This window comes from Athene cunicularia, assembly GCF_003259725.1.
Source record: "Athene cunicularia isolate RWA chromosome Z unlocalized genomic scaffold, athCun1 chrZ_part1, whole genome shotgun sequence".
Classification (NCBI taxonomy): domain Eukaryota; kingdom Metazoa; phylum Chordata; class Aves; order Strigiformes; family Strigidae; genus Athene; species Athene cunicularia.
In genome coordinates this window covers 34,373,447-34,400,784 of record NW_020799142.1, presented here as the reverse complement: position 1 = coordinate 34,400,784, position 27,338 = coordinate 34,373,447, and the positions used below count along the sequence as shown (strand labels likewise).

General features: G+C 41.8%; 1 protein-coding gene across 4 annotated transcripts in view; it reads left to right on the top strand.

Moving 5' to 3' along the window:
• The window catches only part of ZNF532 (zinc finger protein 532), a 46,048-nt gene that overhangs the window by 5,994 nt on the left and 12,716 nt on the right, over nucleotides 1-27,338 (top strand). For all 4 annotated transcript variants that reach the window (XM_026865311.1, XM_026865312.1, XM_026865310.1 and 1 more), the window contains 4 exons: nucleotides 7,298-9,654; nucleotides 15,786-15,967; nucleotides 18,844-19,020; nucleotides 26,765-26,927. In XM_026865311.1, the coding sequence (XP_026721112.1) occupies nucleotides 7,318-9,654; nucleotides 15,786-15,967; nucleotides 18,844-19,020; nucleotides 26,765-26,927 (2,859 nt within the window). In that variant the 5' untranslated portion in view covers nucleotides 7,298-7,317. The remainder of the gene's footprint in view (nucleotides 1-7,297; nucleotides 9,655-15,785; nucleotides 15,968-18,843; nucleotides 19,021-26,764; nucleotides 26,928-27,338) is intronic.

Below are 27,338 nucleotides of genomic sequence, written 5' to 3'. Positions count from 1 at the left end.
TGGTTAAAGTGGCCTCTTGCGCATCCTGCTTGCCTGCGGAGCGTTTCAGACCACACCGAGTTGTGATTTGAGATGTGGTTCTCGTTTCCTGAAGAAGGTTTGGTGGTTATATTAGCATATTGCTTTTGTCTGTCTTTCAGATACTCAGCTTTCAAAGTAAATAATCAGGACTGTTCGTCATAATTACTGATACATGTTGAATAACTAATGAACTGTGTGTTAGGCTGATGTTTGCCTAATGTTAGGATTTATATTCCTGTAATTCTGATTGAATCACTTAAATCTTCTCCACCTGATGAAATTTCTTGGCATAACAATACAGAAGCTTTAAAAGAAAAAAAAAAAAAAGCTTTTATGCTGGTTAGGCTTGTATTACTCCCTATTCAGGCATTTTGTTCCAGAATGAGCATGATGTTATTGAGGCATCATTACCTGTGTTTGAAGTGGAGTAATTATACCGGTTTATCAGCATTTTGTTCTGGAATAATGTGTCTAACTGGGGATTTATACCAGTCTAACAGTAACAGAATAATTGTTATATATGGTTATACCAGAAGTATTCTTCCAGAATCAAGACATTAGCACGTGCTAGACACTGAAAAGTGTTGACTCAACGTTCTTGTTTTCACAGTACTGAAAAGAGTGCTGATTGTCTTTGAAGAACATACAGAAGAAAAGGTCTCTGCCCTAAAGAGTGAACAGCCCACGACTGTACATAGTGCGAGTGGAGGTAAAAACTGTAGGAAGGTTTAGGGAAGGTAAAGGAATGCAGTCACAAGAACTTGAATTCCTTAAGTAGATGAAAACTAAAGTCGGGCTTTTTCCCGTTTCCTTAAATAATAAATAGACTTGCTGCTGAGGGAAGCTTGAACTGAGTAGTTGTTTGAACAGAAACATGGAGTTACATTTCCTAAGTGTAGACAGTTATGTGGGATTTGAAGGCAAAGAGTAGGAATTTACTGTGGTGGAAAAGAGGGGACTGGTACAGACCATTACAGCAGTTGCACAGAGTCACTAGACCTGTGGCTGAGCGGTGAAGATTTGCATGAGCAGGAGGGTGAATATCAAGGAGGAAAAGTTGGTCAGTTCTTTAAAGGTTAATGATGAAATAAAAGAATAAAAATTGATCATTTAAGACTGTGCCTGTGGTCCAGAAAGGATAGTTAGAAGTTTTCGTGCATAGAGATTATTAACTGGATAAGTTTTGGAAACGGAGGAGGATTATTTGTCATTGCTAGGCCTGGAAAGCTTGAGTTGTTCTTGTACCTGGCAGACAGAATTCAGAGTTTTGAGTGGTTTGGAGATACGACCTGTCTGGGAGCTGTCAGGTGATTCTGTTTTCTTGTCTTTATTAGGCTGTTGAACTTCCCCAAAATGAGTCTGGTTTGAGTGTTTACAGTTGCTTGGCTTTACACCAAAAAGTACCTTTTAATTTCAGCAGCAGATTATAGGCAGCTTGGCCTTTCTTGTAGAGAATACTGTGCCCCATCTGCAGCTGTCCTAGAGCCCAAGCTACAAGATAAATCATGTTTAGAAAGTGAGAAAAAATGTTTTCTGCTGTGTGTTTCTCTGCTCCACCCTGATCTCAGCAGAGTACATGCAAGAGCAGCTTGGTTTGGTTTTCCTCACAGGGCTAGAGTCCCTCCACCTGGCACGGGTGTGGATACAGGGCTTGAGGAGGAGCGACAAAAATTCCATGTCATAAAACAAAACTGCCTTTATTAATCCATCAGAAGCAGCTATTTCCTTCTAAGCCCTGGTATTTCTTTGGTTGCTGTTTCTGTCGCTGCATACCTGAGCCTTCCTCACATTGACACGAGTAGTGGCTGTGAGAAGGCAGTTCTTCAGGGTGGTCTCGGGAGACCCTGGTAACAGGGCAGAAGCTACTGGATGCACTGCATCTTGCAGATGTTTTCCCCTTTTTCTGGGGATCAGCCTTTTAAAATCTTTGAAGACATCCTTGGACTTTCCATCTTAACACCCAGGATTTGAAGGCCCAAAAAACGTTTATAAGAATTTAACTGTTTCTCCTGGTTGTAGCATCAAATTCTTGTCCTGCTTGCTTCTTCCACTGTCAGTAGAGTTGTCACGGACTGGTTCTTGTTTTGACATAATTACCCAAGCGAGTGCTTCACTGTAATGTGTTACCAGATGAACTGGAGTAAAATGGCTGATTGGGAAAAGTGAGACAGTGGAACAGTCAAGGGTAACTTCCTTTGGGTAAAACCTGTGCTGTTTTCTCCATGCTGTTCATAGAGAGCGCTTCAGGAGATGAGTTTCCAAAGGAAGAGGAGCATAGGAAGTCATGCACACAACGCATGAACACAAACAGTCTTGGTTTATCCTCCAGAGCTCAGTTCACACCTTGCATTTCAGTAAGGTACTGATGTACACGTAAGGGTGGATGTTGTCACTGAAGAGATTAATGGCAATCATGAATATATTCATACTCAGAGCCTGCTGTCTTCAGTTTTTAAGACCCATGGTATCTTCCCAGAAGCCCTATGGCCCACTGTCAAAAAAGCAGAACCCAGAAGCATTGCACCTCACAGCTCTGTGGCTCTCTGGCTGTGTGATTCACATTGGCCATATCCAGAATTCTTTCCGTTTTACTTTGATCACTGAATAACGGGGTAAGCAAAATAACACTTGAATTCTTAAAGAAACAGACTTTCTTGAATAATTTTTTCTCGAGCAATTCAAGCACCCTGAAGGTTGCCTGTCTTTTCCTGGCGTGCTCCTGGTAAGGGTTAGCAGACAGCCGGGTGGAGAGACAGAAATGGAACTAGTCCATGGGAAGGAAAAGCAGTGTTTCAAAGGGAGACTGTCAGCTGAAGATGAAGTAGTACTTTGGACAGAGTGAGTAAATCTAGGAACTGACTCTTTATACGAGTATCTGCATAATTAGGGGTGTTTAATTTATCCATTGTTCATAACGTGTATTTCAAGTTAGTGTTTCCCTGTTTTGAGGTGAATTTTGTTTCTGCTGTTTAGAAACTAAATTTTTTTTTAAAATTTCTGCTTTGGACAAAGGTGTTCGAGGAGGTGAGGGTCTTGCAGGTTGTTTCTTTAAATACGTTTTTTGTTTTGTCTGAAGGAGTGTATCCTTGGTTACACACCTCGTGGACACAGCTCAGTTCTGAAGATCATCTTAATGGCAGCCTTCTGATGCTGGGCTTTTACACCTTTGTGTCTCTCTCTGGAGACACTGAGCTTTGCTCTCAGCACTTTAAAAGCAGTTCTCAAAGAAATTCTAGTTCTTGGAAAATGGCGATTTCCTAGGGAACCAGGAACTTCCTTCATGTCCTGTTCTGAAGTATTTGCAGGCATCATGTTGGCCCAGAGAAGGAATATACTAACAGCTTGTCTGGCAGCGAGATTGTGAGTTGATTTTAATCTTGGATAAAGGGCAGAGTTCTGTCCTTAAGGGAAGGAGTTACTGAAACGTTTTTGGAGGAAAAAAAGGGAAGAGTGTGGCTTCAGAGTCCTTGCAGTTGTGGCAGAAACATAGTTTATATATGGAATCTTAAAAAGGTGGAGTAGGAAGGTGAGGAAGAGATTAATAAGATGCCCAGGTTCCAGCTTTGCTTACTTGTTTATAAAGACTGGTGATGTGTTCTGTCCCTTTTTGTGTAACTTAGATCGCTTTAACGGTCTGAAGAGTGGGGGAGATTCCTCATAAGGGCAGCAGTAATTCTGGGTCCCCCACGTAGAAGGAACCGTTCGGTTCTTGTGCTCCGGTAGGGTGTGGGAGCTGTTCCTTCTGTATGCCTGTGGAAGACAGTTGCAACTTCACGCAGTGTGCTGTCTGTGGATAAATCTATGGTCTCAGCTCTCCGGACCTCTGAATTCTGTTGAGATATTTTCCCATTTTGGAGTTAGCCTAACTGAGTTTGTCAGGAATGACAAATGTATCTCCTCTGCCATGTGGTTTTGCTCTTAAACATGCTTGGATGAAATACTGAATAAGTGGGTCTTTACTTAATTTGTTGCTAGTTGTGCTGGTTTTGGCTGGTTATAGAGTTAATTTTCTTCATAGTAGCTAGTATGGGGGGCTGTATTTTGGATTTCTGCTGGAAACAGTGTTGGTAATGGAGAGATGTTTTTGTCACTGCTGAGCAGCGCTTGCACAGTGTCAGGGCCTTTTCTGCTCCTCACCCACCCACCAGCGGGGGGCTGGGGGGGACACGGCCAGGACAGCTGACCCCGACCGACCCAGGGCATGTCCCGGACCATATGGCATCGTGCTCAGCATAGAGACCTGGGGGAAGGAGGAGGAAGGGGGATGCTCGGAGCGATGGCCTTTGTCTTCCCGAGTCACCCTCCGTGTGACGGAGCCCGGCTGTCCCAGAGGTGACTGAGCTGCCTGCCTGGGAAGTGGGGACTGAATTCCTTGTTAGGATCTGCTTGTGTGCAGCTGGTGCTTTACCTCTTAAACTGTCTTCATCTCAACCCATGAGCTTTTTCACTTCTACTCTTCCAATGTCCTCCCCCAACCCACCAAGGCGGGAGCGAGCAGGCGGCTGTTGGTGCTTAGTTGCTGCCTGGTGTTAAACCACGACACTATTGCTAAATCTTAATTAAAATCCAGTGTATGTAATTAGAGGAAGTTTTAGACAAGGAAGACTTTCTAGTTCTTACTGAGTGCATGTAACAACTGTAAAAAGACACCTACGGACAGATGTACAATCAGAGTACAAATAATTAGTGTCTCAATTAATGAAAAAACATGTCGATTAAAGCTTTGTGTGGTTTTACATGGATTCAATACGCTTTGGTCTCTGGAATCTTTTCCATTTAAATCTTACAGGAACTTTCTTTGTAATTTTGGTATTATGTGTGTATGTATTGTTGCATTTATTAGATAACTGCCTTTGCCATTGTGGCCCTTTCACAGGATCTTGAGATCCCTCAGGCAGAGGGGTGGATCTGCAGCACTGCCTAAGTGTGGCGGTCCTCTCCCTGTGGTACAGGCAGGAGAGCTGAGCTGTACTGCTGGCTTGTCTAGTCTTTCTTAAATCTTTATGTTCATTTGATCCCAATTACTGTTTTTAAGTGCATGAGGGCTAAAAGCTTGCTTTTGAATAAAGGTATTTTAAAATTTTATAATTAAACAGAACACAGTAAAACCAGTATTAGCAGCATTATGAAACAATTTTATGTCTGATAAATATAGATTATAACCATATGCTTTACAAGACCAGTGAAGTCTTGATGATGAGCATTTACCATGATAGGCTATTATGTAGTCTCCATTAAGTAAAGGAATTATGAGTTAATTATGAGAGTAGATTCATCAGTTGCAATGGTATATTCATATTTTATAGGGAATGACATGCTGGGCTCAGCTCTGCAGAAGGACTCAGTACAATGAAAGTTCGTAAGTTAGACAAAGCCACAAACCCATGGAGCGGACCATGTAAACAATTTTCAAAACCATTATATATTTGTTTGAAAATACATGAAATGTCTGTGTGTATTCCATTATCCTTGATAATGGACATTTTCCTTAGTTGCCTTTCTTAGAGTCCATAATAACTTCAGGTAGCCAGTGTTCATTAATACATAAGTCTTGCAGATTTTTGTCAGGCAAAGGGATTACAACATTTTAATAAACTGCATCTTTCTGAGGAACAGTTAGTGCTGTGTGTGTTGATAATGATATGCATGAAAATATATATTTAGACATGTATGCACTTTGATTAGTTTTTCTTAGCATTATTACAGCTGAATTCAACAGTCAGAAAGTAGTTTTCCTCCCAGAGCTCAAGATAATGAGCTAAGAGGAGGAGGAAGTGAGCTCCTGCAGTTGTTGGACGTGTCTCCGTTGGCAGAGGGCTTCCAGCAGACCACCTGCCCTGCGGCACACAGCTTCCCGCTCGCCTGAGCTGGCAGGAGGAGCTCGGAGAGCTCTGCTGTGGTCGCACTCGCTGTGGTGCTCTGGTGGCTGCTGTTAGTGGAGACTGGAGACAGAACGTTGAGTGGTAAAATAAGAATCTTTTCAGTCCTTTATGTGCCGATACAAAGGCAGAAGGACAGACAGGACGCTTCCTAAATGGGCGCTTTCTGACAGTAGCACTTACCTTTTCACACCGAATACTAACTTGGGCCTGATGGTTACGTTAAAAACAGCTCTGTCACAGTAATACAAACCATACCTGATTTGTGCGTCGTTATGAAAGACAGTGGAAAAATGTCTGCGTGTGCTTTCTGTAACTGATTTCTGTAGATCTCTACAAGCGATTCCCCTACACACCTCTGCATGTTATTGAAACCTCTGTGGAAAAAGGCAGATGTCATAGTGGGATTTAAATCTAAAAGCACACCCAAAGTTAGGTTTTCCACAGTATTTGTAAAGTTTCGATTTTGAGTTACCTGTTATGTTGGGGAACTGGAAGAAGAAAACCCAACAGCAGGCGAACAAAAAGAGCACTATCTGGAAAATGTTATCTGTTAGTCAAAAGAAAATCCTAAAGATCTGGTGTTGGTTAGCCTCAAAAGGGAAAGTTTGAAGGGAGATCAGAGTAAAGTGCTGTTGCAGAGAGGAGAGATGAAGAGAACCACATGCAGTTCATTCAGATTGCATCAAGAAAGATCCAGGTTATGCGGTAGGAAGCGTGTAAGAGTGGAAACTGTGAATGACTAGAATAAATTACATTGGAGGCTGTAGAATCTCTGTTAAGGAAAATCTTTAAAGTAGGTGAGACACCTGTCAGGATTAGTGTAGATACAGCAGATCCTTCTTTAGAGTTGCTGAAAAATAGCATTGTGAACATTGGGAGACACCCCATAATTCCTAGAAAGCAGTTTAATTTATAGAAAACAGTGCAACAGTCTCAAACTGTTGGTAGAAACACATTTGTTACCATCTTCAAGAAGGCTTGTTGGGTTCATAATGCAAACGTCAAGGAAAATCCAGAGTTAGGAGGAATTGCAAGGACCTCACGTTTTTATGGAAGTCTTGCTGTAATCACAGTGTATGTGGGAGGGGGTAGGAGGGAGTGTAGGAGAGGAGGCAGGAAGAAAGTCACTGAAGAGAAGTTTGTGTGTAGAATGAAATCTCTAGGTTACACCTAGGTTACACCTGTGAAGGTGATTTCTGTAGCTCTTGGTGTCATGGTTTGACTGTGCACTTGCACTGGAATGCTGCTCTGCAATGTATAGTATCTGGAAGTGTTACTTCAGAAGTGAAAGAACACCTTTCTGCATGGCATATATGAACATACACTTATGTTGCCTAAGTCTGTGCTGTTGGAGCTTAAAATTCTGAGAGGATGACTCTCTGTTTATTTTACAGATTTGCTTGCAATCAAATAGATGACCATGGGGGATATGAAGACCCCAGATTTTGATGACCTTCTTGCAGCCTTTGACATACCAGACATGGTTGATCCAAAAGCAGCTATTGAATCTGGACATGATGACCACGAAAGCCACATCAAACAAAATGCCCATGCAGATGAAGACTCTCACGCCCCATCATCATCTGATGTTGGTGTGAGTGTCATTGTGAAAAATGTGCGTACTATTGATTCTTCTGAAGGAGTAGACAAGGATGGCCACCATTCCACAGGCAATGGCTTGCATAATGGCTTTCTAACGTCATCAGCTCTGGATAGCTACAGTAAAGATGAAGGGAAGTCACTTAAAGATGATGGGTCAGCTTCTGAGACGACACTGAAGGATTCAGCTTTCAACCAGTTTAGCCCAATATCAAGTGCTGAAGAATTTGATGATGATGAAAAAATTGAGGTGGATGACCCCCCGGATAAAGAGGAGATGCGTGCAAATTTCAGCGCAAATGTCTTGGCAGGATCTGTATCTCAGCAGGAATATGACAAACTAAAGGCACTTGGAGGGGAGAGCTTAATTAAATCTGGAATCCCAGTTTCAAGTAGTATAGATAAAAATAAAGTTGCTAAACGAGAGACAGAGACAAACTCCATGAATTTAAGTGTCTACGAGCCTTTTAAAGCTCGAAAAACAGAGGACAAATTGCTAAAAGACAATTCTGAGAAGCTTCTTGAAAACAGGGTACTTGATGGAAAACTGAGTACTGAAAAAAGCGAAACAAATCTTGCCAGCATTACACAGTCCAAAGCAAAGTCATCAGCAAAGCTCTCTTCATGCATTGCGGCAATTGCAGCCCTGAGTGCTAAAAAGGCAGCTACAGATACCAGTAAAGATCTACAGTCTAATTCGGGAGAATCTTCTCCATTACCGAAAGACATGAGTGAAAGTCCCCGGGCTGTTGAAAAATCACCTGAATCTCAGAGTCTCATTGATGGTGCTAAGAAGCCATCTGTCAAACCACCTGATAGTCCCAGGAGCGTATCGAGTGAAAACAGTAGCAAAGGGTCTCCCTCTTCTCCTGCAGGGTCAACACCAGCAATTCCTAAAGTTCGCATAAAAACCATCAAGACTTCTTCCGGAGAGATCAAGAGAACTGTTACTAGAGTGTTGCCAGAAGTCGACCTGGACTCCGGTAAAAAGCCAGAGCAGACTGCTTCCATGGTGACTTCCATGACATCTCTCCTGTCCTCACCCACTTCTGCTGCTGTCCTTTCCTCTCCTCCCAGAGCTCCTCTCCAGTCCACCGTCGTCACCAATGCCGTTGGATCTGCAGAACTTGCGCCAAAACAGGTCACTATCAAACCCGTGGCTACTGCCTTTCTCCCTGTTTCAGCAGTTAAAACAGCAGGTTCACAGGTTATTAATTTGAAGCTCGCTAACAATACTACAGTGAAAGCCACTGTAATATCTGCTGCTTCAGTGCAGAGTGCCAGCAGCGCCATCATCAAAGCTGCCAATGCCATACAACAGCAGACTGTTGTGGTGCCAGCATCGAGCCTTGCCAGTGCTAAACTCGTGCCAAAGACAGTCCATCTTGCCAACCTTAATCTTCTGCCTCAAGGTGCTCAAACCACCTCTGAACTTCGCCAAGTGCTAACAAAACCTCAGCAACAAATAAAGCAGGCAATAATTTCTGCAGCAGCCTCACAGCCTTCAAAAAAAGTGTCTCGAGTCCAGGTGGTGTCGTCTCTACAAAGTTCTGTAGTGGAAGCATTCAATAAGGTGCTGAGCAGCGTCAATCCCGTACCAGTTTACATCCCAAATCTCAGTCCCCCTGCCAATGCTGGGATAACGTTGCCAACACGAGGTTACAAGTGTCTGGAGTGTGGCGACTCGTTTGCTCTCGAGAAGAGCCTGACCCAGCATTACGACAGGAGGAGTGTGCGAATTGAAGTGACGTGTAATCATTGCACAAAGAATTTAGTTTTCTACAATAAATGCAGCCTTCTTTCCCACGCTCGCGGACACAAGGAGAAGGGAGTTGTAATGCAGTGTTCGCACCTGATTTTAAAACCAGTCCCAGCAGATCAAATGATAGCATCTCCTTCAAGCAATACTGCTGCGCCGGTGCTCCAGAGCCCCGCGGGAGCGGGCACGCACGGGACGAAGGTCCAGTCTGGCCTGACTGGGACAGTGATATCGGCCCCAGCCAGCACGCCCGTCATCCCGGCTATGCCACTGGACGAAGACCCGTCGAAACTCTGTAGGCATAGTCTAAAGTGTCTGGAGTGTAATGAAGTTTTCCAAGATGAGACATCTCTTGCAACTCATTTCCAGCAGGCTGCAGACACAAGTGGACAAGTAGAGTATCATATGTTTAAATTCCCATGTTTCACCTATAAGCCTAGGAGACTTTGGATATGCATTTACTTTCATTTAGCTGTTAATTACCTGAACCTCCGTGATTAAAAGCATAAACAAAACCCGCAGAAAAATCTTGCAAGCACTTACATAGTGAATGTCAACATTTTTTAAATAAGACTTTTCTTAGAATTTTTTTAGGCCTGGAAGTCTGAAATTTACACTGTATATTTTTGCTAAAATTTAGCACGAGCTTTTTTTACAGCCAAACATTATAATACTGAAATTAATAGCAGTCTTTACTAAGAATTTTTAATGATTCTCTCTGTGCTTTGGAATTTGAATAGCCTATGGAATCCACTTAATTGGCACCCTCATTAACAGCCCGCCTATTCAATCTGAATGATCGTTTTAAGTGATTCATTCTTGATTTGTCTTCAGTTTTTATTAATTTCATGTAGCACCATAAGTAAGCTAGGCGTTCTTCTGACCTGCAGGGACTCTAGGCAGTGAATAAATGGCACACTGATCCTGCTGGAAGGAGATGCATGCTGTTCCCTTCAGGTCTCTTAAACAAGTGCAGAGTGGTGCTCACTAGCATGCATTTCTGTGTGACCATTTGTTTATTTGTGTTGGTTTTCCTTTCCTCTTAGGATTGCTAATGAGTTAAACTTAAAAACCATTTTGAAATTCTTCACTAATGTATGTGGCCTAATCTGAAAGAAACACATCATTCAATAAAAGTTAATATTAATCAGTGTGCGATGTATTTTATAATCCTGTAAGAGTTAAGATAGTTCATTAAATGATACAGCTAGATTTCTGTTGGGGCGTGCCAATTAAAAGGGATTCTGGTGTGTTTCAAAGCATTCAGTTGAGCTTGGTGTTCCAGCTTCTTGCTATGTGGGAAGCTGAAAACCTGCAATATTCAAAAGTTGAATATTCCTGGGAGTCGCACAGCCGTGTACAGGATAAAGGTTTTTAAGGCCTGCAAGTTAGGAAAAGCCCACTAATCATAGAAGCGCAGACAGGTTCGTGTCAGAATCTGCAAAACTTAAGACCTTTTTCTGTGGCCATGAAGCAGCTGCGCTGCGCCCACCACTGCAGACAGTAACATAGATTGGAATGTGGAGATAATCCTGGCAATCGGGGTCACGTGGCTCTGCCTCAGATCCTACTTCCCTAACTGGTTAGCAGACCTAGGCTGAAATCGCCTGGATTCACAGTGAAATACCATGTGAGTGAATCTGTTTGTAAGATACTACAGATGTGTCTGCCTAAAGTGAGTTTAAGGTTTTTGTCAGAAGTGAGCAGAACATGTTCCATCCTTAGGTCTTGTTGCAGTTTTGAACGGTATCTAATGGCTGACCATGAGTATATTCTGCACTAGCCCGTGGGTTACTTAGTACTTGGTAATTGGTTTTTAGCTAACTGCTTTGCCAGTGCTTATTGGTGTTAGATTTATCTTTTTTTCTGTAATAGGTCCGTTAGGTGTCATTTGGTATGCTAAGATCCAGTAGCCCTTGTGAAAGCCCTGTTGTTCTTGGTACTATAAAATCAAGCAATTAAGAAGGCACCAAGATAAAGCAAGTGGATGAGAGACAGACAGATGTACTGAGAATAGGTTGGGAGGATGAGGTAAGGATAAAATGAGAAAAGTGGAGAAGAACAAAGATAAGAAAGTGATGTGCTCGCTTTCTTTGGGGGCCCTTTTAAACTGAACAGATTTGTAGAAACTCCTTTTGCCCCTTGCTGCTACCTCTGGAGCTTCTGCCCTGTTGCTGCCAAGTTTGGTCTCCCTGCATGTCCCGTTAGATACTGGTTACACTGGTGCTTTACTATGGGGAAGCAACAGAGATACTCCTGGGATGTCAATATGTAACTGCAGTTAGGTGGAAAGATGAGTGTGGGTACGCAGGTGCTGCTCCGCGGGGAGGAGAGCTGATGAGGAAAGTGCAGGGAGCAGCTGGCCTTGCCTACTGCCAGTCGGGGTGTTTGTGTCTCTTGGTGGAAACTTGCTCTCTTTTAAGAGCTGATGCATGAACAGGGCCTTAACACCTGCTTTATTAGGCCATGGATTTCCAGGGTTTAAAAAAACCCAAAACAAAACCAAAAACCAAAAGTCTTTTTGGTGCAAAGCACTGGAGGAAAAGAAACTGTTTTCATGTTCATTTAAAAAAAAAACCCCAGTCTTAATAAGCATACTTTTAAATCTTTGTTGAAATATCCTCTTAAAAAATAATTACATATTTTTCTTAGTCCTTTTCAAATATCAAGCAGCAGTTCTCAACGCTGTGCTGTTTTTTTCACATTGCACTTCATTGCACACTGCAGCGTTGCAGCTTTTCTGAAATGCCCAGCATAGAAACTGTTTAACTGAGTAGTTGCCTTAGTGAGAGCAATACATCCTGCTTTCTTGATAAGTTACCTTTTTTGTCCGTTTTTTTTTTGTCCCAAGCATTGTTGCAAGGGTGGTGTTTACTGAAGAAAATACTCTGTATAGGCATTTACTAATAAACATTTTGGTACTTTTTCGTTATATGTTACCCCTTGAAAAGCTTGGACAAGAAATACTCTGACTTCTGTTTTCCTTTTTAGTGGTCAGCACTGGCTTTTTGTCGCAAAACCTATTTTTATGGGCGGAAGAAGACAGGAAAGTTAGATGAAATTGATACTTTAACTTTGGAAGGAAGGAAGAAAATAAAAATAAACATTTGTTTTTTGCAAACAGTAGGAAAAAAGTTACTATTTGCAGCTTACTATTCTTTCTAGTGCCCACCTAATTGCTCTTGAAATGGAAATTGTGTACTGTTCTGTGTTCTCAATGAGTCTAAGCAGTAACTAGCTGTTACTTCTTGTTCTTCTTAAACTCCTGTTACGAAGTTAGAATGTTTCTTATAAAATAAAGAACAGTAAAACAGCCCTAGAAATTAAAGATGTTCCCTATAAAGTTGTTAACCTTTCTGTAATATTTTACAATCATTAATACTCCTGTTAAAGGGAAAGGGACCACTCACTGACGAGTTTCCTGGCTGAACGAAACCTTCATCTGCTTACTGGGGGGGTGTGGGGGGGTGGGGAAGTAGAAAACCTGTGCTCATTTACGTTAATGTTTGTCTTATTTACAGATGTAAGTGTATAGCTCCCATGGAAACTACATAGCTCATTTCCCTTCATACTCATAGTTCTTGTGTATCTTTATTTTCCACCTCCACCATTTTTTCTTCTAACCCTTTTTTTTCTGAAACTTTGACTTTAAATGCAGGCAGGTGATGATTTTCACAAACTGTGTTTTATTTTGGTATGGGTTGGAATGAGAGAACTGGAAGTTAATGCCACCTTAAGCCCAAAATAAAATGGTAAGCAAACATGCTGAATTTCAGAATTTCACAGTAGATTCTTCTTGTTCTACTGTAATCAGTTACAATTAAACATTTTACAGTACTCATCAAAACAGCAAACCAGTGGCCTTAGCAAACAGCATCACTGGCGTTTTGAGGCAGCCTGGCATTACAGATGAGCCTGGCAGGCTGCTTGTGGCAAGCTGCGGGATGCACTTAGCTGGGGTTGGCATGTTGGAGGGCTCTTCCGTGGCACAGCACCCCTCGTTGCCTTTGTAGGGCTGCAGACGGAGGGCTTTGGAAGGACTGTGAGAACTCCCTGTGTTTCTGTTACTGGAATAAGAAGTTCTGTTGCTGTTCTATTATGTAATCAAATAGTACTCCAGAATCTCCAGTTTTATATGGCTGCTCATTAATACATAAGTGGCAAAAGACAGATTTTAGGAATGGTACTGAAGCCAAGTAAATGTGGCAAGCACGTTTTAAGTGGAGTTACAGTTAGCCAGGATTTTGCCTTTAAGCCTGAGCTAAAGACAGTTAACATCCCAGACCAGTTCTGTGCAGTTTGGAGGCCCAGCCATAGCTGTGTGGTCAACTGAGGACAAATATTTGGCATTTCAATGTGAATATCTGTATGTGTCTGAACACAGTTTCAGTCTTGCAGTGTCACAAAGGCTGCAGTCAGGGTGGTAGTTCAGCATCCCTGCAGACAGTTAACCCCAGGAAAGCCTTCCACAAGGGTCCGTGCTATCTACTGATCTTCTAGGCTGGCAGTAGTGCTAATACTGAACCTGAATTTGAGTAACAGTAGGTTTTCTTTGCTTAACTTCCTTTATTTTAATGTTTTGCATTTTGCCATCTTGATGTTGTCAGGACATTTGAGAGCTGTGTTTGGATGGAGACTGTGTTCAAACATACCAGGCCACCTTGTTCACAAAGTAAACATTAAAAGTGAACCATATGAAATTACACCTCTTGCTTCTGTGTGTGTGACCACGAGATGTTTCATGTTAACATTTCTACCTAAAATTACTGTTCTGAAAAAAAGAAACAGAGTATTTGCATGCACCCTCAAAAAAAGCATTTAGATTAAGCTAGTTTGGAAAAAGAATGAAAATGAAATGTACAACTACAAAAACACACTTGTTCTTAGAATATCAGTACTACTGTAAAAATGCTAAGGCAGTTAAGAAGTTGCTTTAGACCTTGCTACTAAACAGTGTTCTATTAGAAAAAGAAACTGCTGTGACTGAAGGCTTTTTCCTTCCGTCTTTGGAGTTAGTGTCTGTCTCCTGTTGATTAACTGGGAACAGGTTATTTTTTTACTGGCATAGTTGCTTATACTAGTAAGTCAGACTCCTGTGAAGGTTATTCGTAACACTGTACTATTTCTTTACAATGGTAGCTTTGATTCTGCTATTACACGATCTGGATCTTACTGGTTTTTAAAATGAGAATCACCTAAATTGGAAGAAGGGGTGACTTTTTGTGACGCACTTGTTTTTTAGTAAGAGCCTGTACTGTGAGGAAAGGATTATTTCTTAATTATTTATTTCATTATTTCATTGTATATAGGTTAGTAAATAATTCGTAGTGTAGTTCTGGAGATCTTGTTTTGTTCTATATTCTTGCAAAATGTACACATACTACATTTGCAAGGGATAACATTTTTAAAAATATGCAAATCTCATGTTAAAAAACTACCCGTGTCATGAAGGAGTCTTGGTTTTGGTTTTGAATCTCCGTAAGTCACTGCTGAGATTCGTAGGTCCCAAGTAATAAGAAATAATAATTTGAAAAGGCTTACAAAGCAAAGTCTTATGAAGTTGAGTTAGTCACATTCTGCAGAGACTTGTACTTGTGCTTGACTTTGCGCCCATGAGTGTTTCTGTTGAAGTCGGTGGAGCAGCTCCCATGGTGAAGGTTGAGCACGCAGAGCTCCGTACAGGAGCGTCTGCTCGGAGGTTTTTAGATATGGATGACTGTAAATGCTTTTGCAGGTTTGGCTCTTTGTGCCCTCCAGTGTTGGAAAGCAACTGTGAGCAGAAGTGAAGCCTGTTTACAGCTGGGTTGTATCATTTCAAAAATGGCACAGAGCACCCAAAGAATGTCAGTGTTTCTGATTTGGCATATAGTTTAGTAAGTTACTCCTGCATGTGGAAAGATTGCCCTGCAAAGAAAAGATCTGTCAGTATTTTACATATCCCTAGTTTTTACTCAGGTGCACAATATGTTGATACAATGCAGGTGTTCTGTTCTAGCCTCAGAAAGATACTGAAATTATCCCTGCCCTTTCTGTCTGATAAGATTCCATTTTATTGCTATTATGGATATTACCACAGGAATTCATCAGGAGCAAGGATCAGAGAAAGTGAGGATAGTGTATTTGGTGGGTTTGGGTTTTCTACTTTATGTGGTGCACTGAATTAAAGCCATAAGGTTTGACTCTCGAGGTGTACTTAGGCCTCTTGCTCTATCAAAGTAATCTTCTGAGGCACCTAAGTAAAATTTATATAAACCAACATGCATCTTCCGTGGTCAGTGATACATGGAAGAGCTTTGTTGTATCAGAATGGCCCAGAACACCAGTATGTCTGGTGGCCAGTATCTGCCAGCTCTGTCCTACAAGATTTGTCAGCAGGGCCTGCATTTAGTACTTGCCTGCTCCTTTTGGTTCACATCACAGTCATAACATTTAACCTTTATTTGATATATTACAGTGTTTGACACAAGACGTTTTGTATAGCTGAACCAAACCTTTTGTTTCATCTATTTTGGTTTATCGTTTAGAAGACATGCAATATCTGCCAGATGCTGCTTCCTAACCAGTGCAGTTTTGCATCACACCAGAGAATTCATCAGCATAAATCTCCATACACGTGTCCTGAATGTGGAGCAATCTGCAGATCTGTCCACTTCCAGACTCATGTCACTAAGAACTGCCTGCATTATACCCGAAGAGTTGGTTTTCGGTCAGTATAATGATTACTTTTGTTGTCAATTTATGTATAATTTATGCTTTTAAAAGTAATTTTCCATTTTCATAAGCATTGTTTGTAGAATACAGCTTCATGGGTTTAAGGTTGTCATGGCAACAATGCTATTAGTACTACAAATTTTGGAATAAATACACATTAGGATTCTGCTTTGTTTTGGGCATCCACTTTTGTATGTTATTAAATCAGAATATTACCTAGTTTCATCCAGACATAAAATGTCAGACTCAGGACTTCACAGTTTATAAGGTCTTAAAAAACCTTATGAGTTCTGTCTGGTAGAACAGTCGCTTCCAGTATTTACTGTCAGAATTCCCTGTTGAGATGCTGGGAGGCGTACTGCGCCTTTCTGGTTGCTTTCTCTTCTGTGGGACGTCAAGATTCCTCGGCTTTACATCACTTGAAAAGTACCTTTCCCATTCAAACAGCCTGGTCTTTTGGTTCTTCTTTGTTACTCTTCAGCTTCTCTTTTATTCTTACATTTCCCTGTAATGGCAACTCACTGAGAAAGTGGGGATCAGAGGTATTTTATGGAAATGTTAAGTTTTGAAAGGCTTGAAAATTGTTTTGTCTTAGAATTTTACTCACACTGGATGGCAGGCAGCACAGCAAGAGATCAGAAGAGCAACCCGTACAGCTGAGCTTTGCTCAGCACTCCTCTAAAACATTTCTGCTTCAGCCTGTCTGACCAGAGAAGGGTGGCTTAAACTCTCACCAGTAGGCAGCTTCTTCCCCCTTAGGTGCCACAAGTTCATTGTGAGGATGGCTGTGAAATGTTCCACTAAGGGAAGGAAACATTTGTACTACATCAAGCCAGCTGCTCTGGCAGTCTGTTTTCAGCTTGAATCCACGGCCTGACACAATTCCCAGCTCTTTTTGTTTCTTTAGGTTCTTTTTCATCCTTTTCTCCCAAGCAGTAGTCTGTCTCGTCCTGCATTTCTTCCATCTGCTACCTCCACTCCACTCCCCTCTAGTCTGTGTCACTTGGGTTTGGACACAGCATCATCTTCAGGGATCCCTGGCCTGCACCAGTAACATTAGAAGACTCATAAATCCTTCACTCTGAATGTAAACTAAAGTTACTAAACTTTTCAAGATGTATCATAAACATGTCGCACTAAGTCAGAATTTCTGTATATGGTGAGACTAAACCAAAAGTAACCTGGGCAAAGAAAAGCAGTGTCTGGGAAAGTGAATCTCTTCCTTCTTAGGCCCCTCAGCATCTCCTTCTCCCCGTGGTGTATTGGCTGGAGGAACAGCATAACCTGTCTTGCCTTTCCACAGCACCTCTGTGAGGGAGGTCAGTTTGGTTTCAGCAGTTTAGGCAATTTGTCTGAACTAAATCAGCTGAAAATGTCAACCTTAAGTTTAACTGCATCCTCCCAAGTTGGAAACAGGAAAACTGAAGAGCAGTCTGAGAAAGGAAGACTTGCTCCCGAAGAACTGTTTTAATATACATTGGTGGATGCTGAGGATTATTTAGTTTGTCACATCACTGTGGAACAGAGTCCAGCCAGGATGGGATGGGAACGGGAGAAAAGTGTCCCAGCTCCCTTGAGGTGACACCATCGGAGTAGATCTGATACCCAGGGGATTGTGCTTTTCACCACTATGAAGAAGTGTTGATCTCTGCATGAGCAGAGAAGATCATAACAGACCCAAAAAAGACAAGGAGCATGTATTTTAGAAAATGCTTTGGTAAGCAGAGACTAGATAGATACAAACTTGATTAATAGGATTAAGAATGTAAATAAAGTTCTCAGAATAGAAAGGATGACACTTCATAAAATTCAAAAGTGATGAATTTTAAACAGAAAATAGGATTCCTCAAAGTTAGGTAATTTTCTGCTTTATTGCTACAATCAGGGCATTAAAACAGTATCAAAAATGATTTGACATTTATATGACAACAATCATGCTCCCATGAAAGAAGCAAAAATTAACATTTTTGGGAAGGTGGAGACCTTCTGTGTTTAAATTGTAAAACTTACTGCAAAATGCTGGTCAATAAGAAATGTGTTCATCTGACAGGTTGTTTTGTAATTGCTTATTGCAGTATGTTCTTGGGCTGACTCGGTAGCATTTAGTACTGAAGATTTATAGCACTAAAAGGGACCATTGTGTCTAGAAATTCTTATGTACTAATATTAATTCAATTTTTTAATCATTTCATTTTAGAATAGATGCGGAAAGGTCACAAATTTTCGACACAGCAGAAGTATGTTTTTGAAAAATCTTTTCAGAATTCCAATCTGATAAATTGATCTGATTGTAGAGATTTGGTTTAGTTGTCCTGAGTTTAAATTACTCTTTTTTTAATCCAAGTGCTGATTTGATTACGGGTACAAAAAATCGTTACCAGTATGTCTTCATTAAATCTAAACATGGGAAATGGTGAAAATGTTTTCCTTACTGGTTTTTCATTTTGGTGGTACTGTCTAAATTGCTGTGGCATACCTTATACAATCCCTTGCATGTGATAAAAATGCATTTTGTAAAATCTCTTTACAAAGTTGCAGAGGACTTAAGCATTCTTTCTACAATCAGTAGAACATTCCTCTGTTGACCCTCCTATCTGTTTTGTTGTAATGCCATAAAAACATGTTCTGACTTCATATCTCTTAGATTTTCAAATTAAATTTGGGAAATTTCTTTTTTCTTACTTTCTGATGCGCAAATCTCTGTTTATGTTGATTCTTACTGGGTTGTTTAAATTGACAGAATAACGTAGTTTTATTCCGTTGTATATATGTGTTTATCTCTCTCACTTGCTTGAAAATCAGTGTTGATTCCATTTCGTTCAGTACTGCTTTGGGCTAGGCTGAACTGACTCTTTTCCACTCTTTTTGCAGCTGCGTGCATTGCAATGTTGTATACTCTGATGTGGCGGCACTCAAGTCTCATATTCAAGGTTGTCACTGTGAAGTCTTTTACAAGTGTCCTATCTGTCCCATGGCATTTAAATCTGCTCCCAGCACACACTCCCATGCCTATACACAACACCCGGGTATCAAGATAGGCGAACCAAAGTAAGCAAAATACTCTTCTACTGCACTTGTCTGCGTTTGAATAACTTGTGAAATTGCATTCTGTCCTCTGCTTGTAACCTGAAAAGTCACGTACTATGCCACCAGCAGTTCCTCATCCTGTGGGTGACTGTGGAGTTCATGCGATGTTTCCTTGAGTTCAGCTGGCAGTTTATTTGGCAAAGGTTAAATTTCCATGAACACAGCAATAGCAGTTCTTTAAACACTGCATGCTATAGGAGAGCAATACAGTAATTACAGGAGTGATTGGGACAGGCAGCTAGTTCGGTTTTAATCTGCTTAGCTCATCTGCATTTTTACTGTGAATTAAGATAATGTGATTCCAAAAAGAACTGCAAAGACTCAGTAGGGCTTATGCAGTGATTTTTATAACATCTGGTTGAAAAGGTGGGAAAATGTGAATTTTTTTATTTTTTTTTTTCCTGCTACATGCTCACAGATGGTCACCTGGGTGAATTTGGGAAGTTGGTTCTTTGGGTGTCACCAGCTGGCAGGGGTCAGGGTGTGTTCTTGTGAGAGCTGGTTTTACAAGTGGCAGTTGTCTCTGGGCTGACCTTGGGCCACTGCTGCGGGCTACAGCTGCCTGTGGTACCCTGCTCCTCTGGCCAGGCGGCTGCTTGCTCGTCAGGCGCCGTTCTTCCTGCTGATCTATGCTCCTCTTTCTGTCTGCTAGATTTTTTTCACGAAAGCCACAGGGTTTGGGAGTGGTGAGTTAGGTTTTTACTTCCCTAAGCCGTTTGTGTCTCAAGCAGAGGAATTCCAGTGTGTTACTGTGTGAGACGTGCCAGCCTTGCCTCTCCAAATCAAAATAGATGCATCATAGAGCTGTTTATAAGCTTTTTTCCAATACATAATCTCTTCCTTCTGGATTAATGCAGAACTGATTCCATTATGTGGCTGGGGAAGTTGTGCATAAACACAGGGTGCAGTTAGGCCCTTGGCTTCGGGGCTGAACGTTCCAGGCCTGCACTGAAGCCAGTGAGAGCTGCAGGTGCCTGATGCCTTCTCCTTACAGACCGTTTTCTTGTGCCTCCTTTCTCCTCGGCTGGTAGGGTTGCAGAACTGAGAGTAAATACTCAAGTATTAATTCCGCGTTGTTTCTCTGGAGTGCACAGAGAACATTAGTGCTTTTTAACAACTTGCAGACTCAAGAAAATAGAAGGTAGATGAGAGAAACACAATAACCATGTAATGTAATAACCAGATTTCAGACAAATTTGGTTTATCACTGTTTCTTCTAATTTACTAACAGGAGATTGATTCTTTAGGGTGTTTAAACCTACATTAAAGCAAAATGGCAACTAACTTACTATGTCTGATAACAAATTAAGACATTTTCACCCAGTGACAGATGATACTTTGTTTTAATTCAGGATGGTAATTTCAGTGAGAGGCTTTGAAATACCAACTTTTAATCTAAAACGTGTTTCAGATTCCAATAATTTTCATTAGAGAAAACCGAAAGATTAAGATCAACATTTGTGTAAGATACTTCACATATGAAAAGTGCAGAAGATTTCTTGAATTGTGCCTGGATCTGCTGAACTGTTTCTGATCAACTTTGTGAATTAAGTATTTTGCATTCGTTTTCTTTCCATATAGATATGCTAATAATTGCATTCTTTTACTAATTTATTTTGATTAGAAGAAGACAATATTTTATGAAGTACTGTTGTAATAAATCATAGAAACCACAGTTCAGTGCTCCTCTTAAGGAGTGGTGGTTTCTTTAAATTTGCCAGTTTTAATCAAGATGCTGTCTTAGATGCATGCAGAGCGACTAGTAGTCCCGGGCTTCACAGTGTTTGGAGTTCTTTGCCTCCATTTCACAAGCATCTGCAGGTAGAACGGTGTTGCCACCAACACTGGAGATGCTCACATTGTCTGCTGTTTCACCCTTTAATAAGGTCTGTTTCAAGCTATCATTACCTGTCGGTTTTGTCAGAATTATCTACGTGTATTTCTGCTACTCAGCAGCAATTTGAAAAGGAAATGGTTTTGTTGTTCAAGTTAGTTGGTTTCTGAGGATGTTTCTCACATATCTTGGTCAGGTTGACATCAGATATTTGTGATGTTACTCAAATTCTGGTTTCTCTGTGTTAAAAATCACAGCCCAGCCCAGGTTGGAAGGGACTCCTAAATATCATCAGGTCCAGCCTTTCATGGGAAAGGGGGCTGAGATGAGATTATCTCACACCCTGTCCAACGGCATCTTGAAAGCTCCCAGCGATGGGGACTCACCATGTCCCTGGGGAGGTTGTTCCAGTGATTGGTTGTTCTCAATGTAAAAAATTTCCTTCTTGTATCAAGATGAAACCTCTCCTGGTACAACTTGTACCTGTTGCCTCTTGTCTCCAGTGCGTGGCTGCTCGTGAGGAGAGACCCTCCGTGCCTGTTGTAGCCGCCCTGGGAGCACCAGAGCGCTGGGATGAGCTCCCCGAGCCCTCTCCAGGGAGAAGAGAACCAACTCCTTCAGCCTTTCCTGTAGGACAGGTTCTCCAGCCCCTGATCACCTCTGTGGCCTCCTTTGGGCCCTCTCCAGTCTGTCCATGGCTTCAGCTGTGGGGCGCGGAACCCCACAGAGTGGTCCAGGAGTGGCCTGCCTGGCACTGGGTGCAGCTGGCAAGTGCTGTTGTGTGCGAGGAAATACATTTGCATTTGACCTATTTACTGCTGCTGGTTTATCTGTATCATTTTACCTGACATCTCTGTTGTGTGTGAGTGGAGTATGTTGGGAAAGCTTAACAAGTTCATTACCAAAAAGAAGGAATGTAATATAGTCACATAACACTATAGAGAAGGCTACACTTGCTCAGTTACATTTTTATTCTTCTGAAGTAAAAATTTAAAACATATGAAAAGAAGGGTCCGGTAGCCTTCTGTGTTCAGAAATATGAAGCCTTGGAGTTTTCCTTGACCCTTCCTCAGGTGTCTTGACCCTTGAACATGAGTTTCAGACCTCCCCGGGAGGCCAACGATGTTAAGCTCTGTGTGGCAGTGGAGCTGCCTTTGGGGTCCCTCTGGGCATGGCGGAGGGGCCCAGCGGGGGTGTCAGGGGAGGGCTTATCGCTGTCCTGTCCAGCTGAGGCCAGTCTGGTCCTGAGGGACCCCTTACTGGTTACAGGAACTGGGCTCACTGAGTGCCCCTGGCGTTTACTGGAACCATGCGCTGTACAGTTAGATTACAAATGGCTGTTTCAGAACAGACACAGTAAACTGTTTGGTGTATGAAAAATGAAGTCAGTGTGCAGTGATTCTCAGTGGGACAAAACTGGATTATTTTAATACAGAGAAATGATGGCTGTCTTGTCTTTAGGCTTTGTGAAGTTCTCTCCTGGAGCATACCTAGGATGCTACATGGGTTTTGTGGGAAACCACAGCTTATATGTGTTTCTCTCTTTTCAGTAAACAGTGTAACTTCATAGGAGTGACAGTAAGGCTTTTTTTCATGACTGATCTATTTTTGCATATTGGAGAAATTCTTGTTTATCAAGCCAGATTATGGATATATACTGTACTATTGGTACAAAGTATATTATCCCACAAATTCCATTTTTTAAGAGAAAAAAATTACAGGAAGGAGAAATACCATATCAGGTGCAGAAGCTTTCCAAATGCTAAACATCTTTTATGTGATATGAAGGTATTTTCCTGTGAGATAATCTGTATTTATTTTCAGATAATAGGTGAATTTGTTAATTGGGTTTTTGAAAAGTGAAGAAGTGTGTGCACTGTGCCCGGTGTGTGCCGGGGGGCAGGCACAGTCACCGGCAGTGTGACTGCGGTGGAGCTGCCTCCCTCACACAAGTGTCTCCTTGAATTGAGGTGTTTGTAAACACGTCCTGACTAAGCCTGGCTGCCTGTAAGCTTGGGACAGGGTTCTGAGCTGTTACATGTTAAATACAGACTACTTCTGTTATCAGACAAACCATGCTTACCTGCATGTGTTGAGGATTGAAAATCATGCTTTTGACGTGACTGAAATAAATCCTCCCAGGGTGTAAGTCACAACTCCTCCTGTTAGGTATGTTGGTATGAACTGAACCAAGTACAGTCTTCCCGGAGACCTGTCCGAAGTTTGGGTCTCTACCAGATAGTTCTTGTGCTTCTGTGAAAACAGAGTAAAGTCTTTTAGCTTACATAGAAAATACATACATTCAGCTCTTAGTGTTTTTACAGAAATATAGTTTTTGTATGTGATAAATTCAGAGGGACATCAGGTATTTTTGTAGCAGATTCAGTTTCTCCTGTCAGTGCTCAGGAGTGCTGCAGTACCCAGGAACTGGTCATTAGGGCTGGGGAAGGACAAGTCCAGCAAAGGGACCCCAAGATGAGCTGGGACTGTTCTCCTGGAGAGAGCTCAGGGGGGCCCTGTCGATGTGTATAAATACCAGGTGGGAAGGCACAAAGCAGAGGCAGCTGGGCTCTGCTCCATGGTGCCCAGAGACAGGACAAGAGGCAATGGGCACACACTGAAACATGTGAAATTCCACCTGAACACAACGAGTCACTTTTTTCCTGCGAGGGTGGCCAGACACTGGAGCAGGCTGCCCAGAGGCTGTGGAGACGTTCAGAACCCAACTGGAGATGGCCCTGGGCAGCCTGCTCCAGTGACTCTGCCTGAGCAGGGGCTGGACCAGATGACCTCAAGAGCTCCCTCCAGCCTCAGCAGTTCTGTGGCCTCTGTCCCTTACTTTAGATACAGTAAGAATCTGAAGCATGTAGTAGATCATAGTTCATTTGATTACATTATGTAACCCTGTGATGATAAATTTATATAGTACTCATTCCAGCTGAGATCGCTGTCTAGTCCCACCAGAGACGATAAAGCAGGTTTTCTAATTTTTCATGTCTAACCTTATTTGCAAGATACAGTTCTAACAGACATATACATCATGAAATAATCAGAGAATTATTTTTAATTCTGCCAGTCTTTGTTGACATCTTGCTAACCTGGAATGATGTGACTTTACTCACGTCCCTAGCACCTGGCTATCAGGGCAGCTGCTCAGCAACAGGCACCAAAATGTGGGATTCTGGGTGCGGCCGCGGTCTGTGAGCAGTGCCCAGAGGGGTGAGGCTCACCCTGGCAGGGACCCGGCTGTTCTAGGCCTGTGCCTCGGCTTGTTTGCCTGCTTAGTTAGTCATCAGGCTTGATACTTACTGGCCTCTGGGCAGAGCTGCTGCTGGGGATGGAAGGCAGAGAGTGTTCTAAGGGACAGAAGGGAATATTTGGTGCCTCAGGATCAGGGAGTGTGTGTGGGCAATACCCACTACACAACTGCAGCAAGTACTTTTCTGAGGAAATTGTTTTTTTCCTTGGGTGGGCTGAAGGGGGCTGACAGCGAATCGCTGCTGTACGTTGTCTCTGGCTGCCGAGACGGGACCCAGACTGGAGCGCACATAGGGGCTCAGCAGCCCTGCCTGCTGCGCCCAGGGAAATCGTCCCCTGCACCGGGAATCCTTTGGCTCTTCCATCCCTCCCGGCTGCAGCAGCTCACCCCGCAGAGCGTGTGCCTGCAGAGGGTCTCTTCCCTTGTTTGTCCATGCTCAGTTCCGCTGACCTGCGGGGGGGTTGGCCACGCACTTGTCTCACGTTAAAACTGCGAGTAAGATCCATGGGGTTGTGTTGATGTGAGGTGCCTGAGGCAAAGCTGCATTTTAGGAACCTGGGGTTTCTTTCTTACCTATTATTATTGAGCATTTTCTGTTTCTGGCATCTCTGGAACACCTTTTCTATGGGAATTACCCAAGAAGTTAGGATTATGAAGGAGTATGGGTCAGTAATAACGTGAGGAACTAAGATACTCGTTTTGAATGTTTAAGAAGCTTTTGTGGGGAGGGTGCATGTCAGGGTGGGGAGGGCTTCCCTTTCCCCATACTTCATCTTCACCAGGTGAAGCCCTCAGGTGTGCTGCTGCAGAGGGTTCACCACAGAAAGCAGGACAGTAGTACATAGGTCCTCAGGATGCTGTGTAAATAATAAATTCTCTTAGCATATGTAAGAAACTGGGACTACTTGATATACCACAAAAATAATATTTTTCCAAGTTAGCATGCTAATTGACTGTCCTGTTCTTCATTATTTCAAATATCTGGACTGACTGAACGGCTTGGACATTAAGCAGTGTCCATGTCCTTGTCATCACAAAGCGCAGCACAGAGTGATCTTTACTGATACTGAACAATGTGCTGTTGCTGAAAGGACTTGGAACTTTTAGGTGAATAATGAGAAAATTCAGCACTCTAGCAAGCAGGGTTTGTTGGTTTGGGCTTTTTTAATGGAAAGCCTTTCTTTAGGATAGAGAACAACCCCTAACTGATGGGATTAGGAAGGCTGCATTCACAGAGGAAGCACCTGTGGTTGGGTTTCATTTATTTTAGTTGAACTTTGTCTGAAGTGCCACCACTGCCAATGGCTGATGGATTAGAGTTCTCTCCCATCTAGTGATCTATGGTGAATTTATTTGTTACTTTTATTTCACGTGTCATTTCCTTTCATTCATTTTCCAAATTGAAGAAAAGTGTGATGTTTCTGAAAGAAGTAGTTACTGTTTACAAACAGGTACATTAAAGGCTGCAGTCTGAATGGCTGATCTTGTTACTCACCTTTAGTTGCCAGGGAAATCAATACAATCGAACATACAGATAAGCAAAAACAAGCAGCAGAGTATCAAGTAAGTGGTTACCTGGAATGCAATTTAAACTATAGTTTTCATTATAAAATCACCAGCAAAATGAAACCAGCTTCAAACTGTTGTCATGTAGTAGTTGTTGCAGCATTTAGACCAGAGGATTATGTTTCTGGTTTCCCTCTGGTTTTTGTCTGCTGGACAGACAGCTGACAAGGATCTGCTAAAAATATAACTATTTTCAGATTGTTTAATAATGTTCTTAGGATTTTGTGATCCACAATTTTAACTTCATACTCATTTTCAGGGACTGTGCTTTTAGTGTCCAGTACTTATGTCGTTCTTTGTTAATTAGTATATCTATTTCTAAAGCACTCTTGAAACTACACGAATAGATGCATTGCTTCACCAGTCACACAGCTACTAAACCATAATGGTACAATTCTGTCAGAATATGGCCTGTCAGAAGGGGAGATGTAGGTGGCTAATCTCAAGTCGCGGATGCTCTGAGGGAGGAGGTTGAGGAAGTTTTGGTGCTGTCTCTGTTACTTCCATAGATAGATTATTAATGGCTTGTAATTGCAAAACTGGGAAATGCCATCCTGTGAAGTTTCAGCTTCAGAGCATTAACAAAAACAGAGCTTCAAAGCCATAAACGTTGCCAAAAATAAAATTCATCTTGAAGTGTATTACCAATTATGATGGAATCAGTCACTCCCTTAAACCGTACTATGTTCACAGCCTGGACCAGGTATATTGTCCTTTAGTTACGGTGTGGGTTCAGAAACCAAAGTTATTTAACTTTCAGAGTATCCTAAGCAGATGTTGGTGTTATGTATGTAACTGGCATATGCTGTTTTTCTCTGGCTTCTTGCTTGCACTTTTTAATGAATTTTTTTTCTCTTTTTTCTACTGCTCCCATATTTTGAACTTGGAGGGTGTTTTGAATTAATTTTAACTTTTTTCAGGCAGTGTGAAATGATTGCTTAAACATGTCAGATCTTATCTCTGCTGAGAAAAAAAAGTTAACATCATGATTCTTGCAAACAGATCATCAACATGACTGACATTGTTTATTGTACTTCTGTTTTTAGAATAATATATAAATGCTCTATGTGTGACACTGTGTTTACTCTACAACCTTTGCTCTATCGCCACTTTGATCAGCACATTGAAAACCAGAAGGTGTCTGTTTTCAAGTGTCCAGACTGTTCTCTTCTATATGCACAGAAACAGCTTATGATGGATCATATCAAGGTGTGTAGGCATCTTCTCTTGTTTCGTTCATAGATACCATTTGTCATGCAATATATGCTGTGAGAAAATACTGTAAAAAGGCACAGAATAACAAGACGACTGCTGAAAAGGAGAGATGTTAATAATTTCCAGACAGTAATCTGTGAATAATGTTCTCAAATGTTAAAATGTTGCATTTCTTATGGTCTTCAGCATATCTGTGATGTAATCACTCACTCAGTTTTTCTATATGAATGTTGATTTGGGTATGCCAGGAATATCTCAGTGCACTGCATTCAACAGTTTATCAGAATAATAATGGGTGTTGTGAAGTGAGTTAGTCCGATCCTAATAAGTATTGAGCCTTATTACCAGCATTCTAAGTATTATTCCATTTGTTGGGTTTGGGAATGCTGAGTACATTATAAAATC